Source organism: Dipodomys ordii, unplaced genomic scaffold (genome assembly GCF_000151885.1).
Source record: "Dipodomys ordii isolate 6190 unplaced genomic scaffold, Dord_2.0 Scaffold25, whole genome shotgun sequence".
Classification (NCBI taxonomy): Eukaryota; Metazoa; Chordata; class Mammalia; order Rodentia; family Heteromyidae; genus Dipodomys; species Dipodomys ordii.
Window position 1 is genome coordinate 16791856 of NW_012267241.1, and position 23459 is coordinate 16815314.

Below are 23459 nucleotides of genomic sequence, written 5' to 3' on the forward strand. Positions count from 1 at the left end.
ATGAAAAAATATTGTTTTCTTAATTTCTTTTCTGGATTAGCAATGTAGAAATAATTTTACTATTTAATTTCCACTTTGAATCTCCTCCCCATAATTGCTTAGGCTAGAACTTCAAATATTATGTTGAAAAAAATTATAAAATCAAACATCCTTAATTTCATAGAGAAAACTTCCAGTTTTTCATCACTGAATTAGTCTTTTAGTCTTCGAAATTGTCCTTTAGCGTGTTGAGAAAAATTCTCTTCTCTCCTTAGTTTATTTAGTATTCTTTTACATTTTTCATGTATATATGTTTGTTTTTGCTGGTACTGGGGTTTGAACTCAGGGCCTGGGGACTGCCCCTTATTTTTTCTCTCAAGGCTGAAACTCTACCACTTGAGCTGCAGTTCTTCTGGCTTTTTGGTGGTTAATTGAGGTAAAAGTCTCATGGACTTTCTTGCCCAGGCTGGCTGCAAACCTTGATCCTTAGCTATCAGACTTCTTTGTAGCTAGGATTACAGGCATAAGCCACCAGTGCCTAGCATTTAGTATTTTTTAATATAATAATTTATCTTTTGAACACTTTCCAAATCTGACTGCTTATGGCAAAGAAACAAATATCTTGAGAGTAAAATCTTCAGATTTTTTACTTTTGACTGGAGGATTGCTCTCTCTGAAGAATGATTTAGTACTGAGAAATAAACATCTATTTCATTCATTATAGTAGGTATCACTACCTTCCTACATATAAGAAAAAGATAAATATTCAAATATACAAAAAGCTGTTATAAGTCAGTCAGAAAGAGATCAAGAATTCAGTGGAAAAATTAAGCAAATGAAATAATCAATGGAGGGGCTGGGAAGTTGGCTCAGTGGTAGAGCGCTTGCCTTGCATGCCTGAGGCCCTGGGTTTGATTCCTCAGCAACCAGATAAGCAAAAAGAAAAAAGCCGGAAGTGGTGCTGTGGCTCAAGTGGTAGAGCACTAGCCTTAAGCTGAAGAGCTGAGGGACAGTGCCCAGGCTCAGAGTTCAGGCCCCATGACCGGAACCCCCCAAAAAAATATAAATATAAGTATATGTGTGTGTGTGTGTGTGTGTGTGTGTGTGTGTGTGTATATTGTTGAGTGCCACATTGACTGGGGAAGATTTAATTAAGTTGTTCAGAAACCATAAGCAGCATATCCCATGTTAAATTCACAGACTGGGAAGGAAGCAGACTTTTCAGACTTCATACAACTCATAATAATAAATCTCTTTATTTGTTACTATGACCTCTTTAGGACAAGGACCATATGTTACTTATTTCTGGTGTCTGCACAGAATCTTTCAATCAGGGATGAATAGGAATGTCACTCCTAATTATTGCACCCTCAGATTTCCCAAGGTTATATCATGTTGCATAACAACATACTTCTCCTTTCCTAGAAGTATTCCCTTTTATTTAATCATAGCCTGAGTACACTTTCCGTGTTTGTACTCATTGACCATGTAGTATTTGCCCATGACTATAATGTTCAGTAAGGTCCAATGAGGTTAGGAAGTTGATTTCTACCCTGAGTAAGTACACTGGTGATTAGTCTTCCTTTTCTCCCCATGTTGGACTTTTCTATTTTCTTCTTCTTTTTTTGTTTTTCTTTTTTTGGTAGTATTGTGAATTTAAGTCAGAAACTTGTGCTTCCTGCTCTACTACCAGAGCCATACTTCTGGCCTATTTTAGCATTGCTTATTTTTGAAATATGAACACATTTTTGTTATTATTAAGAAGTTGTGCAAAGTGGTTACAATTCTGTAAGTCAGGTAATGAGTACAAGGTTTATTGGACAATGTCAGTCCTTCCTTTGCTTTTCCCCAGTTTCTCCCTCCCATCTTTGCTCATGAGTTACATAGTTCATTTTTTACATAATGCATATTGAATACAATGATGAATTTATTCGCCTTTCTTTTCTCATGCCTGTGTTCCATTTTGCCTGCCCTGTAAAAAAAAAAGTTTCAGTTTCCTGTTTTGATAAATAGTACTTTAGATGTTCAGAGTAGTTATACCTTTGGGTTCCTCCCCTAAGTGTATTCTCCTTTAGTCAATTTATGTGTAACTGCATACAACCCTGTATAAGTTATCATATCTAGTTGGATTCTAGATATAACTTCCACATGTGAGAGAAAATATGCATCATTTGTTTCTCTGAGCTTGCTTTACCTCACTTTGTTCTAGGTCTATCCATTTCCCTGCAAATAATATTATTCTTTCTAAGTGATGAGTAATGTTCCATCGTGTATATGTACCACATGTTTTTTGTTATTGTTGTTTTAATCCACTCATCCATTGTAGGGTGTCTGGGCTGTTTCTATAAGGTGGCTATTGTAAATAGTGCAACAATGGACATGGATGTGCAAGTATATTTATTGTATTTTAAGTTGTAATGTTCTAAGTGTTTGCCCAAGATTCGTATGGCTTTATCATAGGGTTCTTCTGTTTAGTTTTTTGAGGAGTGTCTAAACCACCATCCAAAGCAGTTGTAGTAGCTTACATTTCTAGCAGAGCAATAGGGTTCTTTTATCCCTACAGATGCACCAGCATTAGTTATTGTTTGAATTCTTGATGTTGGCCAATCTAACTGGGATGAGATGGAATCTCACTGTTGTTTTGATTTGTATTTTCTTTATGGCCACAGATGATAACCACTTCCTCATGTGTTTACTGGCCATTCTTATTCTTCTGAGAAGTCTCTCATTAGCTCCTTTGCCCATTTATTGAGGTGTTTATTAGTTTTAGAGAGAGTTTGTTTCATGAGCCCCTTGCACATTTTGGATAGGCCCTTGTCCAATGGTTAGCTGGTAAAGATTTTGTCTGTTGGCTGTCTTTCTAGTTTAGTAACAATGTCCTTTTTTGTGCAGAAACTTTTCAGATTCATATAACCCCATTTTCAAGCCTCTCTCCTATTTGTGGTGCCCCTAAGACTCTTTTCAAAAAGTCCCTGCCTGTGCCTAGAAGGTCTACTATTTCTCCTACTCCAAATGGTGGTAGTTTCAGATCTGACATTGAGGTCTTTGATCCATTTTGAGTTGATATTGTTACAAAGTGACAGACATGGATCCACTTTTAGTTTCCTACAAATGGCTGTCCAGTTTTCCCAACACCAATTATTGAAGAAGCTACTTTTTTTCAAAAATATATTTTTGGTTTCCTTGTCAAATATCAAATAACTGTAAGTGTATAGCAGTATTTCTGGGCCTCCTCTGTTACATTGATCTTCTGGCCTGTTTCTGTATCACTACCAATCTTTTTTTTGAAATCTGGAATTGTGTTACCACCATCATTGCTTTTCTTACCTAAAATAGCTTTGGCAATTTGAGGTCTTTTGTTGTTTCATACAACTGTGGAGTTGTTTTCTCTAGCTTGGTAAGAACATCTTTGGGATTTTGATAGGGATTGTGTTGGACTTGTAAATTGACTTGGGCAATATGGACATTTTTATTGGTTGTGGGGCTTGAACTCTGGGCCTGGGTACTGTCCCTCAGCTCTTCAGTTCAAGGTTAGTGCTCTATCTCTTGAGCCACAGTGCCATTTCTGGCCTTTTCTGCTTATGGGGTGCTGAGGAATCAAACCCAGGGCCTCATGTATGTAAGGCAATCACTCTACCACTGAGCCACCTTCCCAGCCCCAGTATGGACATTTTTGCAATATTAATTCTACCTAACGTTGAACATGGGAGGTCTTTCTATTTCCTGATGTCATTTTCAATTTCTGTCTTCAGATATTTAGTTTTCACTGTACAAGTCTTTTGTTCCCTTGGCTGGGTTTAGTCTTAAATATTTCATTTTTTTTTCTTTTTCTTTTTTGAGGTTATTGTAAACAGGATTGTTTCCTTTTTTTTTTTTAAATTTTGCCTGTCCTGTGGCATTCTTGAACTCAGGGCCTAGACACTGTCCCTGAGTCTCTCTGTGCTCAAGGCTAGCACTCTACCACTTGAGCCATAGTGCTCCTTCCAGTTTTTCTGTTCATGTGGTACTGAAGAACCAAACCCAGGGCTTCATGCATGCTAGGCTCGCACTTTACCACTAAGTCACATTCCCAGCCCCAGGATTGTTTCCCAGATTGTCCTCTCTGACTGTACATTGTTAATATACAGAAAAGCTACTGATTTTTGTGGGTTGATTTTGTATCCTGCTACTTTACCAAACTTGCTGATCAGCTCTAGGAGCTTCAGGATCAAATCTCTCAGGTCCTTGAGATAAAAGATCATGTCATTTGCAAATAAGGACTTATTTTCCTATATGAACCCTTTTTGTCCTCTTGCCTTATTTCTCAGACTATGAATTCCAGTATTATATTGAAAAGGAGTAGAAAGTTGGACAATCATGCCTTGTTCCTGATTTTATAGGAAATGGTTTTAGCTTTTTTTTACCATTAAGTATGGTGTTGGCTGTTGGTCTGTCATAAATAGCTTTAATTATGTTGAGGTGTGTTCCTTCTATTCCTAGCTTCTCCAGAGCTTTTAACATGAACAGAGGGTTTGTCAAATGCTTCTGTCAAAGGCTTTTTATGCATCTATTGAGAAGACTGTATGATTCTTTTCTTTAGCTCTGTTAATGTGGTATATTACATTTATTGCTTTATGTATGTTAAACCAGCTTTTCATCTCTAGGATAAAACCCACTTGATCATAGTTTATAATTTTTTATTAGCTGTTGAATTCTATTAGCAAGCATTTTATTAAGGAACTTTACATTTATGCTTGTCAAAGAAATTGATCTATAGTTCTTTTTTATTGTTGGGTCTCTACCTGGTCTGGGGATGGGTATAAGCTGGCATCATAAAATGTGTCTGGTATTGACCTTTCCATTTCTATTTCATGGGAAAGTTTGAGGGGTACTGGTGTTCATTCATCTTTAAAGGTCTTGGGTAATTCAGCTGTGAATCTATCAGGACCTGGACTTTTCCTTGATGGAAGACTCTTTATTGCTTTCTCAGTCTCATTGCTTGTTATATATCTGTTTAAGTGGTTTGTATCTTCTTGGTCCAGCTTAGACAGCTTATATATCTCTAGGAATTTATCCTTTTTCTGCCCAATTTTTCATGTTATTTGAGTATATGTTTTGAAAGCAGTTCCTCAAATATTTTTGATTTCTGGGATGGTTGTTGTCATGTTTTGTCATCTCTAATTTTGTTGATTTGAATCTCTTCTTTTTTTTAAATCAACCTTGCTAGAAGGCTGTCAATCTTGTTTTTTTCAAAGAACTAGCTTTTTGTTTTGTTGGTTCTATGTCACTAATTCATTGATTTCTGCCCTAATCTCTATTATATCTCTCAATCTACTTATCTTGCGTTTAGTTTGTCCCTAGTTTTCTAGAGGCTTTATTTGCATCATGAGGTTATTTACTTGAAAAGTTTCTGTATTCTTTATGTAGGAACTCAGAGATATGAAATTTCCTCTCAACATTGCTCTTGCTGTATTCCAGAGGTTGTAGTATGATACATTTTCATTTTCCTTGGATTTTAGGAATTTTCCAATTTATTCTTTTATTTTTTGAGTGACCACCTGTTATTCAACAGTTATTGACAAGTGTGTTGTTCATTCTTCATGTGTTTGAATGTTTTCTGTAGTATCTTTTTCTGTTGAGTTGAAGTTTAATCCCGTTTTAATCAGGTAGGATACAGGGAGTTACCTCAATTCTATTTTTACTCGAGCTTGTTGAATGTCCTAGAATATGTTCTATTTTGGAGCAGGTCCCATGGGCTGCTGAAAAATATGTATTTCCAGTTGTTGTGTGGTTGTTGGAAAAAATACCCTATAGATGTCTATTAAGTCCATTTGAGCTATGGTGTCATTTAACTCAGAGGCTTTTTTGTTGATCTTTTGTTTGGTTGTCCTATCCTATGGTGAGAGTGGGATGTTAAGTCTCTCGTTATTATTGTGTTGGTGTCCATCAGGTTTTGTAAGACTAATAGCATTTAATATACTTAGGGGCTCCATCATATGATGCATATATATTGATCACTGTAATTTCTTCTTCATGGACCACTCCCTTTATTAATATGTGGTAACCTTCTTTGTCTCTTCTTATTGATTTTAACATATAGTGTATTTTATGAATATGGCTACTCATGTCTTCTTGCAGGATGCATTTTCCATCCCTTCACTTGTAATTTGTGTTTATCTTTGACTGTGAGGTGTGTTTCTTGGCAATGACAAATGGTTGTATCTTGTTTTTTGATCCAGTCTACTGGTCTATTTCTTTTTATTAGGGAATTGAGCCCATTGATGTTTAATGTTGCTATGGAGAAATGTTTGCTTCCTGCCACTTAGTTGTTTTTCTGTAGTTTGCTTTTTGAGATATGATCTCATATATGATATGCTTAGAGTGGCCCAGGGTGTGATCCTCTTGTTTTTGCTGCCTTGAGTTGCTGAAAATGACAGGTACAAGCCACTATGCTCATCCACTTTGCTTTACCTGTAATTGGAATAACAGATATGCATCACTGCACCCAATTATTGGTTGACATAGACTATCAATACTTTTTTTATGCCTAGGCTGGCCTTGAACCACAATCCTCTAATCTCTTTCTTCCAAGTGGCTATGATTATAGGCATGAGCCACTGTGTTTAGCTCCAGTATTTTGTAGGTATTTTATTTATTTTAAAGGAGACAATCTGCAGGTCAACAACAGCTTTACAAGCATTTATTAAGTTATAATCATAGGCAAGCCATGAAAACAAAATGAAGGAAAAACAAATATAGTTTAGAAGTGAAAACAGACATGAAGTTTCACAACACTAATCTCAATTGCATTAAAATTATTTGGGTTTAATTGCTGTTTTTCAACTACCTAGTAATGAGGTCAAGAACTTAGATCATTATTATCATCATATCCTCAACATGTATCATACCTCTTATACTTAATAAGAGAAGGCAGCAAGACCTTCCTAGGTTCCAGTGTCTAGCTCAAACTGAGGACAGGACATTACACCTCTGGGTGATTTTGGCATAGATACAATGCTAATGGATTTCCTTGAAACCCATATCTCAGCTCTGTCAATCTCCATCTTGCCTACCTAGAACAGGGACACATCAGCTACAGGATGTGGTTGTAGTTCCATCCTTTATTTGTAGTTGGCCAATACTCATACAGCACTCCATATTTGTCAATAAGTAGATCAAACAGATGATCTGAATATACTGTGATGAATATTAAGAAAAGGCCCATGTGCAAGATGTTAAGATGTGTGACAAGGACACAGACTCTTCACGATGGGAAATTGCAGACTTCTGCATGTACATTTGTGTTAAGAGGGACATCTGAGTCTGGCACTGGTGGCTCATGTCTGTTAATTCTAGATACTCGGAAAGCTAAGATCTTGGGTATCATGATTTGAAGGTGGCTCAGGCAGAAAAGCCTAAGAGACTATCTCCCACAAAATCAATAAAATGCTAGGATGAAGGTCTGGCTCAAACGGTTTAGAGTGCCAGGTGAAAGTAAGCTGAGCAAGTACAAGGTCTTGAGTTCAAACTTCAGCATCACTAGATAGGAGAAGAAAGGAGAGGAGAGGAGAAGAGAAGACAGGAGAGGAGAGGAAAGAGGCAGAGAGACACACAGGAACAGAGTCAGAGACAGTGAAAGCAAGAGAATCTTCAGTGAGGCTGATTTTTATGTTTATTATTATTTTGGCAGTATGGGGTTGAACTCATGGCTTTAGGAAAGTGTTCTCCCATGTGACCCATACTTCCAGCCCCAGAGCTGATTATTGGTAATCAATTTTTGCTTTTTGTTCAAAACACTAAATATTGCTTAGTAAGCCTTCCATTTGGCAAGTACCTTTGCCTCTAGGATGTTAAGCAGGGCCAGGAGGGGCGTAGAGAAACAAATATTTGGCTTTGATGCTTAGGTATAAAGAGGTAAAATACATACAGAATTCCATGGTTCCAACAAAACTAGAAAGGCAGCCAGGGAATAAGTCAGGGGTGGCATTAGAGACTGTACAGCTAGCTCTAGAACATGCTCTTTAATCTTTGTATCTAGACAATGGAAGTGCAGCATCAGGATGTGACAGGAATTTATCTCAAGACAAACACTGATTAGGTGGCCATATGATTGTTGTTACCTCTTAAAATTCTAACTCTGCCCTTTTGCTTGTCCTGGCTTTACAGCATTAAAACAAGTTGATTCTTTTTTTTTTTTTTGTCGGTCTTGGGGCTTGAACTCTGGGCCTGGGCATTGTCCCTCAGCTCTTCAACTCAAGGCGAGCGCTCTACCACTTGAGCTACAGCGCCACTTCAAACAAGTTGATTCTTTACCATCACTCCTGAGCTCTTCATTCTTCTACAAAAATTGACTTCTATGCTTCCCTGTTTTCAAAAAGAAAATAATAGAAAATAGCAAAAAACCCAATGCCACCAAAAACATTTCCTGGTATCTGAACTTTTATGTCTAAGCCTATTGCTATCTTTAAAATAATGAAATACGGACACTAAGTACATTCTTCTGTGGGCCATTTGGATTAAGTTCTCTGTCTCCTTATAAATGTAGCACAATACCAAGCTTAAGCAAAACACTCAATTCTTTGATGGCCCATATAACAAGCCTAACATAATGAATATACTGGAGCTAAAATAAAATAAAAATTAAAATTTCAGGGATGAACTTCTCTCCTTATTTTTTCAGACTATATATATATATATATGTGTATATATATATATATTTTATTGTGACAATACTGTACAGAGGAGTTACAATTACATGGGCAAGATAATGAGTACATTTCTTATCAAGCATTGTAGCCTCCTCCTTTGTTTCCCCTTCCTATCCCTTCCCATCCTCCCCCTGCCCCCCCACCAATCCTCCCCACTCCCCCCCCCCCCCCTCACCAAAGTTGTAAAGTTCGTTTTCGACATAAGGACTTGTACATCTCATTGTTGCAATGGGTCCACCTGTATCCCTATTTAAACGATTTGTTTTTCCCCTTCCCCTCCACAAATTATGCTGACATCAAATACAGTGAAAGCAGGGGTTATATTGTGGGGGTCCCTCCTTATTTTTAACTAGCATCCTGCTAGGATACCTTTATCAACTTTGGCTTTTTTTGGGGGGGTCTGGTCGTGGGGCCTAAACTCTGGGCATGGGTGCTGTCACTCAGCTCTTCAGCTCAAGGCTAACACTCTACCACTTGAGCCACAGCACCACTTCCAGCTTTTTTCTTTTTGCTTATGTGGTGCTGAGGAATCAAACCCAGGGCCTCATGCATGTAAGGCAAGTGCTCTACCACTGAGCCACCTTCCCAGCCCTGAATTTGGCTTTTAATGTTTGCTCCACAACCAAAATATTATACTATTGCTTATGAAAAGAGCAAAATTTGATGAATTTTGTGTGTGTGTGTATGGTGCTGTGGATTGAACTCTGGATCTCACATATGCTAGGTAAAAATTCTGTTAACTACATCCTCTGGGTACACACACACACACACACACACATCTCCTTGAGGTAGGATCTTGCTGGCCTCAAACTTGTGATCCTCCTGCATCAGCTGGTGAGTAGCTGCTATTATAGTAGTGTACCATTATATTAGTTCCTGGGAAGAATTAAATAGTTTTATTAGTGTATATTAATTATAGAAAGCAATAAGTTTCGGGGCTGGGAAGGTGGCTCAGTGGTAGAGCACTTGCCTTGTATACCTTGTATGTTCGATTCCTCAGCACCACATAAGCAAAAAGAAAACAGCTGGAAGTGGAGCTGTGGCTCAAGTAGTAGAGCTCTAGCCTTGAGCTGAAGAGTTGAAGGACAGTGCCCAGGCCCAGAGTTCAGGCCCCACGACCGGACCCCGCCCCCCAAAAAAGAAAAGAAAGCAATAGGTTTCATTATGACATTCCACTATGTGTGTACAATGTGCTTTAATCATACAAGATTGGGTTCTTGTTCTCTGATAGTACAGAAATAAAGTGAGGAACAGCAAATGCAATTATAGTAGACTAATAATTTATTAACAAAGAGAAGTAAACGCCACTCAGAAATGAGTGGTAGGACCTAAAAACTGGTTGTCTGTCATGTGGTCTGGGACCTTTTTCCTCCTCCCTTTAGTTAACTTGTCAGATTGTGATTGGTTTAAAACAGACAAGACTTTTCCCTGGGTAACAGCTGCAGGATGGTGGGCTAGGCTGAGCTTGTCCATCTTCCTCTTTGTGTTATGTTCTTTCAAACCAGGGGCAAGTTATTCTTCCTTTATCCCCCTCCTGACTCCGTTTTCCCTTTCTGTGTTCCTAACAGTTCCCTTTTCATTCTCATGCTCTTCCCCTACCTGCATTCCACATGAGAGAATATTTGTGATTCTACCCTTTATGGGATTGCCTGAGGTCACTTGACATGATCATCTCTGGTTTCATATTTTCCTAAAAGTGACAATCTCATTCTTCTTTATGGGTGAATAAAATTCCATTGTATACACATACTACATTTTTTAGCCATCCATCCATTCACAGAAACCTATGTTGATTCCAGATATATTCTATTGTGCATCAATAAACATGGGCTTTCAGGCTTCTCCACAATAAACTGGCTTTGATTCTTTTAGAATCAAACTATCCCAGAACTGGGATAGTTAGATCATATCAGAATTCTGTTTTCAACTTTTTGGGGAATCTGCATACTAACTCCATGTGTCTGGACTAACTTTCCCACTAGAGGTTCTTTCTGCATTTTACCAACATTTATTGTTTATTGATTAGACATTTTTTGAAAACAAAATGAAATCTTAACATGGTTTTGCATGGGATTTCTCTGATAACTAAATATTCAATATTTCTTCATGTATTTAATGGTTATCTGTACATCTTCATTTGAAAATATCTGTTCACTCTAATTGCCTATTTACTGATCATTGGCTCTACTGTTGTTTAATATTTTTTATTGTAAAGATACTGTACAGAGGGGTTACAGTTACATGACTAAGGTAATGAGTACATTTCCTATCGACCATAATTACCCCCTCCTTTGTTTTTCCACTATTTCTTCCCTCCTTGCTTCCCCAACTCCTCCCTCCCCACCCCCAAGTAATAAAGTTTGTTTTCAACATAGTGTCTTGTACATCTCATTGTTACAATGGGTCAACCTGTATCCTTGTTTCAGCATTTTCTTATTTCTCTTCCCCTCTCTGTTGTTTAATTTTTTATCTCTGCATATATTCTAGATGTGAATCTTCAGCTGGATGGATATTTGGGAAAGATTTTAACCCATTCTCTTCACTCTTGTATTTCTTTTGTTGATAAAGTGCTATTAATTTCTGAACTACTGGAGTTCTATTCAGAAAGTCATACTGTTATTTTCAGATCTTGAAGGGTGTATTGGGTCCTCACAGTTCTTGGAGAGAATGACAAGACTTTGAATAATTTACCAACACATGGATGTTTTTATCATTAACCAAGAAATATAACTCATATTGTTTATTTGATCATAGCTAGTTGCTTCATAACATGACTTTTTAAAATTAAATTTTTATATTTACTTAAAGTTTTTTTGTGAAAAAAAGCAACATGCTTTCAAAGACAGTCTTCACATGAATCTATGCTTGACTCTGTAGCAGACCAAAGATAGCCACAAACCTGGCATTTTTAAAACTGCATATAAGATCTAAGCTTATGCTCATTCTAAATTATTTCCTCTAAACTTTTGCTAAGTAATTCTAAACAAGTAAACAAAACATTAGAAGCTTTTAGTGGTCATCTGAAGATTTTAAATGTTCTTTTTTGTTTTTTTCTTCTCTGCTTCTTCCTTTTCTTTTTCTATTTCAGTTACTTGGAATTCAATTTCTTTGGCACTAAACATCTGAAAAGAGGAAAAATTTTAAAAAGCAAATTTTAGTTACATTGGTATCTAAATATTTCTGTCTATAATTTTGCATTTTGTCACTTCAAATATACAGTGAAATGTTTCATAAGACTCAAAAACAACAAACTTGTAATAAGATCAGATCTCTGATATCTCCGTTATTACTACATTTTGAAAGAAAGTAAAGCAAAATGTATGTTGAATTACATATCATATGTGTAACTGAAAATTTTTCAACAGGCAATTTATTTCTATTTGTACTCCCTTTGACTCACCCTATTGTGTGATTCTCTAACAGGGTTTATCTATTTGGTCAGTTCATACAATTGTCAAAAGAGATAAGTAAAGATGATTTGCATTATGTTTAATGTCTCCTCCACTAGGCTGAAAGCAAGAAGTCTGTATCTTCTAAAAATGTTCAATGTTGTTTTTAACATTTCTATTGAATGTCTCACACACAGATCCAATATTACACAATTGCTGCTATAGACTACTTAAATAAAGTTAAGGAATTTATATAGGGAGACCTGAATACATTTCTTTATTAATGAAAAAGGTATTTAGTGACTAATAAGGAAATAACCAGCTTTACTAGATGGCAGTTTTTCAAGAGATTTTAGCAATTATCCCATCACCATATTTTACATAAAAGGGAGCTAAGAGTAAAACCAGCAGAGGAATTAACAATTAGCCCTCTGACTTCTGTTTCAATTTCAGAATTCTTTGTATTGCACTACTGTATTTCAAAGAATCTGTCTTTGTCAATAATATACGTAAAAGTTGTTATCTGAATATATGATGGAGGGAACTTAACCTAAAACATTTACTGGGAGATCTATGTGCTCTGAAAATAAGGTGGAATAACATGTAAATCTTGCTTGCTATAATATTCCATAGTTAGACAAATAATTAGGTGATTATATCAAAACTCTGAATAAAGTGGCATGACATTATTTGTGCAAGAGTCTAAGAAGCCTTAACATTTAAAATCAGATCCTGAGTATAAGCTTTTTTGTATGTGAGGCAGAGTCCTGAATTTAGCCCAGACTGGTTTCAGATTCTTCTTTTGGCCTCCCGATTGCTAGGATTATAGACATGAGTCCTCACATCCAGCCACCAGTGTATGAACATGTTGAAATTAAGGAGGTAGCCAGCTACATCCTGCTAACTGCCCTCCACCTTGTGATGATTACACACAATTACATATATTTTTTAAAAGAAGATATTAAAAGCTTATAATGAAATACAGCATTTCCTTGATCCATTCACTGAGAGAGGTTCAATGTATTTTCTTTTTTTTTTTGCAGGTCATGCATCCTGAACTCTGGGCCTGGGCACTGTCCCTCAGCTCTTCAGCTCAAGGCTAGCGCTCTACCACTTGAGCCACAGCACCACTTCTAGCTTTTTCTGCTTATGTGGTGCTGAGGAATCGAACCCAGGGCCTCATGCATGCAAGGCAAGCACTCTACCACAGAGCCACCTTCCCAGCCCAGTTCAATGTATTTTCAAGTGAAAAGTAGAAGAAAAAAAAAGAGATGAAAGCCAGCAGACATAGGCTGGGGATGTAACTCAATAGCAGAGCACTGCCTAACATCTGCAAAGCTCTGGGTTTATTCCCCAGGATAGGGGTGGGGTAATGGGGTTTGGAGAGGAGACAACAGCAGATAATAAAAAAGTGAGGGAAGGTCCTTTGACATAATCAAAGATACTATCATGTAGAAACCTAGAAGGCCAATAACATAAAAACAGCAACCTATTGACACTGGTGAGAATATCTTGACTTCAGAGATATAAAAAAGAGGAAAAGGAACTGTTCTCTGGATGGTACTAGCAATTCCATAGGGAATATGCTAGTCAGACCTCACAAAGGACTGAATTGGTAGATGTTCCTATTCACAGGAACTAAACTGGTAGGCTTATACAGAAATCCGACTCTGACCAAATCTTCACAAACAGACTGGGGCTGTAAATACTGCCAAAAACCATATACAAATTAGTGACTATTAACCTACCAAAACAAAATGGAAGTCTTGGGATGCAAATGGATGTTTGTCTTTTGCTTATAATGAAGACTCACAGGTATCAACAATACTTCAACTTTTGTCAAAATATATTATTGATTTTTTTCCTCTTTGGTTAATGACTTACCTTCAATGGTTGATTTCTTCTTATTATAGCCAGTTCAATATTTTTCCCACCAGACTGGACAACCTAATAAAGAAAAAGTACATATCAGAACTAGTTTAACTAGTTTGAGATGTAGTTAAATGTGTGTCCCTGGGTTTGATCCCTAGCACCACAAAACACACACAGACACATACACATCAGCACATTTTGTGTTTAATAAAATGTATTAGAAAAAAAACAATGTGATTTTCTGAGTGCTTTCTTAGATCACTTACTTCTAGCAAAGCTCTTATTGCTAGCTTGATAGCTTCATTGTCATTTGCTATGGCATCTTCTGTGTAATTCTTTTCTAGAAATTCTCTAACAGTTTTAGCACTTCGACCTATTGCATTGGCCTTGAAAAAGAAAGAAGTAATTATTAGTACCATTGAAATATGAACAAATGTATGTGAATTTAGGATTCTGGAGTTTACTCCAATATTCCTTACTAGAAATACAATGTAAAAAGTTACGTGAAAATTTAGTAAACATTCTAGAAATGCATTTAGAGTTTTTCATAATTCATAAATGGTAATGATGTTTCTGGGTAGTTTAATGGCTGCCAGGTCCTTTATATCTAGAGAAGACAGAAAAATCTGGAGAGAGTGAGTTCTAGGCCAGCTTGGGCTATACAGTGAGTTTGAGGCTAGCCTTAGCTAATGAGACTCTTTCTCAAAAAACAAATAACAAGCCTGGTGCCAGTGGCTCACGCCTGTAATCCTAGCTACTCAGGTGGCTGAGATATGAGGATCATGGTTCAAAGCCAGCCCAGGCAGGAAAGTCTGGGAGACTCTTATCTCCAATTAACCACCAAAAAGCCAGAAGTGGCACTGTGGCTCAAGTGGCAGAGCGCTAGCCTTGAGCTGTAGAGCTGAGGGACAGTGCCCAGGCCCAGAGTTCAAGCCCCATGACCTACAAAAAAAAAAACCCCAAACAACAAACCAATAAAAGACATCAATGTCAATGTAAAAAGGAAAGTACTTATATGAATAGAACTTCTATGAGAAAATGGAACTTTAAGTCACTTCCTGTGACTTAAGAAGCAAAAAGGGCTTCTATTCTATTTCCTATTTTTCTCTGTTCTTTGAAATGTTCATACATAGATGAAATTTTCACACACAGATGAAGGAAAGAGGCAAACGGATCTCTGTGCTTGCAAGGCTATTGGTAGCAGACAGTATGTTCTTTTCATTTAAGGAGGTCATTACAACTGATGATGATGATGATGACGACGACGACGACGACGACGACGACATGTTAATGGAACACTTATGTGTCAGGCATTATGTTGTTTTAACTGGATTTTCTTTTTAGTAGTACTTGGGTTTGAACTCAGAGCCTCATGCTTGCTAGGCAAGTACTCTACCACTTGATTCCTGCCCTAAGTGGATTATCATTTAACCCTTATGAAAATGATTAATAGGTACTATCTTGAATACAAACTCTTGGATGAAGACATGGGGGCTTGGAGTTCTTTAAACTCAACATTATTAGTTTTTTATCATGTGTGTTCTATGAATTGTAGGTTACTTTGCAGTCTTAACTGATTTGGGTCTAGTAGCATCTTCACCCTAGTCTAACAATCAAATATATCTCCAGATATTATCCAATTTCTCTCCCTGTTTCTGTCCCTGTCCCTACCCTGCTCCCTCTGGTGCCAGCACTGAGGCCTGAACTCATGGCCTCACACCAATAATGAAGACATGCTCTAATCACTGGACTATACTAGCTTTTAGGTCTTAAGAGACACAGTCACAAAGCTGAGGTGGTTCACTTTGAGCAGAAGACTGATGTACAATTTCTTGCCAACAGCCTTGACAATAAGTTCTGGGTGGATTACTATGACATTGCCTCCCCCCACCTGGATCACAATGTATTAACTATGAACTTTTATTCAACTTCCTGGTCATCTTAGTCAAAAAGATCGTTGACTGACAATGTTGGGGAGTTCTGGATAAAGGACTTGTACAGATCATCTTGTTCCTCACGTGTATTTGCTGGTGTCATCAGAAGGCTTGACGTCCAGGTCATGGATCCAAGAATTCAGAGGCACTATATTCACATCAATTACAACTTTACAGTATAGTCAGTTTCTTGATCAAATTGTAATTATTTTTTGTCAGCTGGGGCCTTGTTATAATTAAACATTAGGCCTTACATTCTATAAACAAACTACATTTCTACCTCCCCTACCATTGGGATACAATCTAACTTTGTAGTAGTTCAAGCTGGTCTGAAAATAATGATCCTTATTCCTTTGCCTCAAGAGGCAAACCCAATTTCCTGACTGAATCTTCAGCAGCTCAAGATTTTTTTTTTAAATTTTCTAGTGTACCCAACACAAACCCAAATTTAACCCAAACTCTGTGGCATCTTTCACATGTCTCTCATTGATGATATATATATATTTTTTGGGGGGTCCAGTCGTGGGGCCTGAACTCTGGGCCTCCAGTCGTGGGGCCTGAACTCTGGGCCTGGGCGCTGTCCCTCAGCTCTTCAGCTCAAGGCTAGCGCTCTACCACTTGAGCCACAGCGCCACTTCCAGCTTTTTTCTTTTTGCTTATGTGGTGCTGAGGAATCGAACCCAGGGGCTCAGGCATGCAAGGCAAGCGCTCTACCACTGAGCCAACTTCCCAGCCCCTCATTGATGATATTCTTAAGACTGTGGTAATCATCTGCTTTGAAGTGCATGGTTTCCCTGAGTTTTACTGCAATGACAGAGATTAAAAATTCTTATGTGGCCAAGTTTGCTGCCAGGATGAAAACTGCCATTGGTCATACTGAAGACTAGAACAGGCAAGGGCAACTGTGGCAGTAGGATGATTACTTGGGAATTGTTAACTAATTCCTTCTCTATGGTACCAGATTTATGAACAGCAAGGGACAGACACCTCAGAACAACATCCCTAAAAAGTTAGATTTACTTTGCCTTCTATTCATCTTGATCATCTGTCTGCCAATCTTCTGTCCCATCATACTTATTTCTTGCTAACCAGGGTAGATTTAATAGCTTTACTGATGTGAAGAACAGCTTTTTCGGAATCCTTCCCTATAGCATGAATCCCCCATGAATTCCCTATACCATGAATTCCCCAAATGTGTGTGTATGTGGGGAGGTAATGCAAAAGGGCATATTTCTAATAGAGGACATGATAGTTTTACTGAGTTAGACGATTACACTGCTATTTATCTAGTTTGGACTCCTCATGCCACTGAATAAACAAAGAAAAGGATAGTATGATTTGTTCTGATTATCAATAGAAGTAAAGTAACTATGAGTCAATGGGATCAGGAAAGAGGTACTAGAATTCAAAGGATTTTCTGGGGATCTCTGTTAGCATTCCTATATAAAGTGAAAAACCAATGGAGCGCTATATAACCCAACATTGGTATCAATGGAACCGATTTTCAGAAATAAGAGTTGTAGGGCTCAAAGATAGACCTCTTATGTAGCATGTGTAAGGCCTTAAATTTGATCCCTAACCATTTTTCTTCATGTTAGGGACAATTTTTAAAACTGTTATTGTAAAGGGATGTTCAGAGGGGTTTACAGTTACGTAAGTCAGGTGATGAGTACATTTCTTTTTTCATGTATTAGGTAACAAACTCCAAACTAAAGTGTTGGTCCCAGCTAGTTCTAGCATTTCTACAATGTATCATGAGTCACCCTTCAGATTTCTACTAAAAATTCCACATTTTCTCTTCCGATATCTTGTTAAACTGCAACTCCACCTTGCAGAACGTTGTCACATTAGTGCCATAGCTATTTCCCCAAGTCCACTGAGCCAGAATACTGAGGGTAAAAAAGTCAGGGTAAAAAACAGAACAAATGAAACAGAAACAAACAAACAATGAACAACTGAGTCTCATAGTTAAAATGTTAATACAAAAAAAGAAGTCCGAAGTAGAAATCAAGTCAGAAGATTTCATTCTATCTCCTAAGAATGAATATTCTATCTCCAAGAATGAGTATCAGAATTTGTATGATAGGCACAGAAAATCATTGTGCATATGGAAGATAGCATTATGTAGTAGAAAGAATCAAACTTATTCCTAATAGCTTCCACTAATTGCCATTTACTCGGAATGCAAACCTAAAATAAAATCATTTCAGCCTCAAATCTCAGTTACTAAGTATGTAAATTGAACATTTTTTATATTTTTGTTATAGATTTTTAAGTTCCATTGTAATTCCTTCTCCTACAACACCATAGGAATGCACAGTATGTAAGACACATAAAATGACCATTGTGTGGGTTCTATGTCTGCCTGTGGGTACATGCAGAGGCAGTTCACACTCTCCCCATTCCAAATGTGGCCTGAGGTCACCATAGCAAGATCATCATCAACGACATTTCCAACAGTTCAAAAATATACAAATTTCTTAAGTTACTGTGACAACATAAAAAGACTTTTCTGGATATCCCTAGAAAGAAATCAGATTAAAATTTTAAGAATTATGTTAACTTGGAAATTGTGTTATGTTGTATTTTGATACTTAAATGAAGAGTGAAAATGTAATGACAAATGCAGACAGAAGATGGCAGGCTTCAAAATATTTCAAGCTTGCTTTCATTAGGTCATTGACTTGGGAGGTACAAGAAACCTAGTACACGTAAAAGATTTCTTGTTGGCAGAAAAAATGTATTTGCATCAGATAAATCTATACCTTTTGATTACCAATTAGAATACCTAGGCAGATTAAAAAGGTACAGCTGACATTTGTTGCAAAATTATAATCTACTGCTTTACTGGTCTGTTTAACTGTTAAAAACTATCAGAGCAGGGTGCTCCAGCCTGTAATTCTAGCTACTCAAGAGGTTGAGATCTCAGGATCGAGGTTTGAAGCCTGCCTGGCTAAGCTTCCTGGAATTCATTGACCTTTTATAATTGTTCAAAGGTGTTATACTATGTAAACCCACCCCTTCAGTTTGATTATATATTATAATATGGCCCTGCAAGTGTTTTGGTATGTTTATATTTTAGATTTAACTTTCATAAAATGGAACTGTTTAAAACCTGTGTACTTAAAACTTTTAATGAAGTAAAAGATCCCCTACAGTAAATTCTATAACATACATAGTCTTATTCTTTTATAGAAGAACATATGAAAATTCACTTCTGGAAACTACTACTAGTTTCTCTGGTTCCTAGACTTTGGTACTGGATTTGAGTGTATCTTTAAATAAAGTTAAGAGCTGGTACTAACAAAAAATAACAGCTCATCCAGAAAATAAACTACTTCAGGATCCAGGAATCTTGTGGAGATTATAGCTATATGTTAAAACCTAAGTATGTAACATAGGTTTGGAGGATCTGACTCTAGTAGAATAGAGGACATGTTAAATATTTCAGAGTAGGGTTTAAGTGGTCATCAAATTCTGTGTGTGTGTGTGTGTGTGTGTGTGTGTGTGTGTGTGTGTGTGTGTGTGTGTGTGTGTGTGTGTGTGTGTGTGTTGGTACTGGGGCTTGTACTTAGGGCCTGGGCTCTGTCCCTTAGCTTTTTTCACTAATCTAATACTTGAGCTACAGCTCCCCTTCCAGTGTGTCTATGTGAGAGAGTGTTGTGTATTGTGTGGTTAATTGGAGATAGAAGGCTGGGTGATGAGATCTGAGGATCACGGTTAAAGCCAACCCAAGTAGGACAGTCTGTGAGACTCTTATCTCTAATAAACTACCATTAAAAAAGCCTAAAGTAGAGCTCTGGTTTAAGTTGTAGAGTGCTAATCTTGAGCAAAAGAAGCTCAGGGACAGTGTCTATAGACATTAAGTTCAAATTCCAGGACCAGCACAAAAATAAAAGAGTCTAATGAACTTCCCTTCCAAGGCTGGCTTTGAACCCTGATCCTCAGATCTCAGGCTCCTAGATGTGTGGCCAAATTTTTAATTAAAAGCAAATACTGTACTACTTTTACTTAAAGCAAGTATCTTAGGACACAATACTAACATAGTAACATGGAAGAATGAACTGGTGAGGAACTGTATAGTATTTCTCTTACTTGGCTTGTTATAAACACTTAGATCTGTTATATTTTTTCAAAAGTAAGGAAAAGAATATTATTTTCATTATTCATAATCATTATTTTTTGACTAGCTAAGTGACTGTAACAATAAAATTTGTGTACATCATTTTGTAATATCCCCTGAAAACAATAATTATAATGCATATATTCAAGTTCTAAAAAATAATAAATTCATTACTCACTTTCCAAGCATGATAGGTACCAGAGGGATCTGTCTGATACAATCTTGGGATGCCGTCATCATCAAAACCTACAATTAAGGCAGAAATACCAAAAGGTCTTCTTCCATTGCTCTGGGTGTATTTCTGCAAAATAAAATTTATTTTTAGGATAACACTATTACTTATCAAATAAAACATACTGTATAACAAATAAAACATTGCTGACAAAAATTATCTATGTAGTTTATGCTGCACCAGGGAGTAAAGTCAGGACCATGATATTACTAGACAAGTGCTCTACCACTAAAACCATGCCTCTAATCTTTTTGCTATCTTTCTCAGATACTATCTCACTACTAACTTCACCTAGACAGGCCACCTGCCTCTGCCTTCAGAGTTTGATTCTTATTTTATTCTAAAACTGTATTTTATACCATTTTAGGGCTCTTTCTGGACTAATTTCAACTCATAACAAACGTAAATTAATATATATAATTAGGAAAATAAAATCACAAGTTTGCTTCTACGTGGCTTTGAGATGTGTTTTGTTGCTTTGTGTACAACTTGGCAACATAACTACTACACCTAAGTCTCTTTAATAGAGGAGAAGATTGGGGGGTTATGCACATCATTTTGGCTCTCAGTAAAGCTGATTTCAATAAGCTATGCTTTGGAAGCACATCCTGGTCTACCTTGAGGGACACTAATTGTTACTATTATTACCAAGTATTCTTACTTGATACTATTATTATCAAATGTTTTGTTCACTTTATGCTAGGTTATCTCTACTTAAAAATCCAAATGAAACGTTTCTTTCAGCCACATGTAAAAGGACCTTTTGTTTCTCCTGAAGAAAAATTATTCTTTCTTTTCAAAGACAATGCAGTGCTGGAAACGAATTATATTCCTTATTACAATAGTGACAAGGGACTTCTTGGACATGTGCTGGCTGCAAGGAGTGGAATTCCCACTGAGAATAGTGCTCCTAAAGTCATACAGAGGCAGCCCTGGAAAAAAGCTGAGGACTAAATATGTAGGCCACTTTATATAGGTGTCTGTTTGTGGTTCTATGTTAACTCTGTATACAACTCTGTGATTTCAATTAACTTTATAGTAGCTTTTCTCTAGGCCTTATCTATGTATAGGGCCTTACTATTCAATTTTGCTAAATTAAATGAATTTTTACAAGCCATTTCAAAATTTGAATGCAAACAATTGAGGCACCAATATAAATAACCTTATCAAAAATAAGGCTATGCTGGGTACTGGTGGCTCAGACCTATAATCCTAGCTACTCAGGAGGCTGAGATCTAAGGATCAAGGTTTGAAGCCAGCTCCAGCCAGAAAGTTCATGAATCTTATCTTCAATTAACTAGCAAAAAGCTGTAAGTAGAACTGTGGCTCAAGAGGCAGAGTACTATCCTTGACCAGAAACAACTAAGGGACAGTGCTCAGTCCCTGGAATTCAGTCCTCAGTATTGGTATTGGGGGAAAAAAAAGTATTTCACACCTAGATATAATGCCATGAAAATATATCTTATTTACTTATTAATCTTTTTTCAATGAAAAATTAATATATGCATAGGGGTAAAATGATATATAAAAGACACAAGTGAGATATCTACTTTCTGTTCCAGATCTCCAAGTCTCTCCAGGGGCAATCTTACTGTGACAGACTTGTAACTATGTTTTAAAAAATGTTCTGTGCTTAACCTTGGTAATTCTAGAAGAAATTCTATACTTTTTGGTGGCTACCTTTGTAACAACTTGCAAAATCAAAGCAAATAAAATAGGAAGGTCATATGAAAATTTGAGATTTTCTGTCACAGCTTAAACAAGTTTAAAAAGGCCCAAAGGGGGAAATTTTGTTCATAAGTCCATCATTTAAAACTTCAATATACAAAAGAATTTGTAAAATATCTCTACATAGATGATAATAGGTTTGTCAGAAAATCTGCTTGAAATATATTAAATTATGCATTATATTACTTAAAATAGGCATTATCCATAATATTCATTTTATGTATAAGAAAAATTGAAATATCCAGTTTTCCTAAGGCACTAAAAATTAGAAAAATCAGAATCAAATTTCAAAATTCTAGCTCTTAAGGACACACTATGTTTTAAATTGTATTTATTATTATCACTAAGTAGTCACTAAGGAATTAGTATTCAACCAATCAGTTTATAAGTACAACATATCTTGATCAATGTCACCTAATTCATTATTCTCCATTATTCTTCCCAACCCAACCCCTCTTCCTCTCAATTTTCTTAATTTAATAGGACATATATTGAATCTTATGACTGCATTCTTCCTCCTTCCTCTCTTACTTAAAAAAATGTTTTGTTTTGTTTTTTTCCCCCTCAAGGCTAGCATTCTACTACATGAGCCTTAGCTCCACTTGTGGGTTTTTAATGTTTAATTTGAGCTAAGAATCTCAAGGACTTTCCTGTCTAGAATGGCTTTGAAACATGATCCTCAGATCTCAGCCTCCTGAGTGGATAGGATTAAAGGCATAAGTCACTAGCACCTGTGAAAGACACACTCAATAACTAAATTGCCACTTCTAAGAGAGTATACTTTAGCCAGGTGTGCTGACTAACACCTGTAATCCCAGGTACTTGGAACCCAAATCACAGTTCAAAGCTCACCTGGGAATAAAGCATGTGAGACTCCTTTCTAAATGAATAACTGGCTATGGTGACATGAGACTGTCATCCCAGCTACGGGGAGGGCTGAAATTAGGATAATTAAATTAGGACAGACTGGGCTTCTAGACATTGGCAAGACTCTTTCTCAATTGGAAGAAGGAGGACATGGTGGTATGAGCTTGTTATCCCACTTAATGTGGGAAATGTAAAACAGGAAGCTCACAGTCCATGCCTGTGGAAAAAGTGAGAACCTGTTTCAAAATTAGAAAACTTGTCTAGCAAATGTGAGGACCCAAGTACCACAGAAAAAGAATGCAAATAGCAACCACAATACTATAATGACAATGTAATATTTTTTTGTAAAATAAAGAAAAAGAAGAAATTCAAAGTTGGCGATGCCCCGGGTACAGCTAGCTGCACAATAAAATTGGTTCAGTCAAATGTAGTATATAGTTAACAAGAAAATAACTACACGAATGATGTTGTAATATATAAAATATATATAAACAAGTGAAATGTATCATAATTATACTTAATACATCAGAATTATACTTCAATGTTTATCTACGTACAGATTTAGAAGAAATTATACCTAAACAAGATCAGGTGTGTTTGGGTTTGTAGGTCAGATTTAAAGTGGTTATTACTTTATCTCTAAAAATA

At 36.7% G+C, this 23459-nt stretch overlaps 1 protein-coding gene across 3 annotated transcripts in view; it reads right to left on the reverse strand.

Annotated features, from left to right (window-relative positions):
- Positions 1 to 11108: 11108 nt before the first annotated feature.
- Positions 11109 to 23459, reverse strand: part of Psma8 (proteasome (prosome, macropain) subunit, alpha type, 8) — a 30660-nt gene continuing 18309 nt past the window's right edge. For 2 of the 3 annotated variants that reach the window (XM_013014859.1, XM_013014858.1), the window contains exons 4-7: positions 20163 to 20285; positions 14194 to 14313; positions 13940 to 14002; positions 11109 to 11788 (exon numbers count right to left, since the gene is read on the reverse strand). In XM_013014859.1, coding sequence (XP_012870313.1) covers positions 11696 to 11788; positions 13940 to 14002; positions 14194 to 14313; positions 20163 to 20285 — 399 coding nt within the window. In that variant the 3' untranslated portion in view covers positions 11109 to 11695. The remainder of the gene's footprint in view (positions 11789 to 13939; positions 14003 to 14193; positions 14314 to 20162; positions 20286 to 23459) is intronic. The other variant, XM_013014860.1, reaches the window with a different exon arrangement.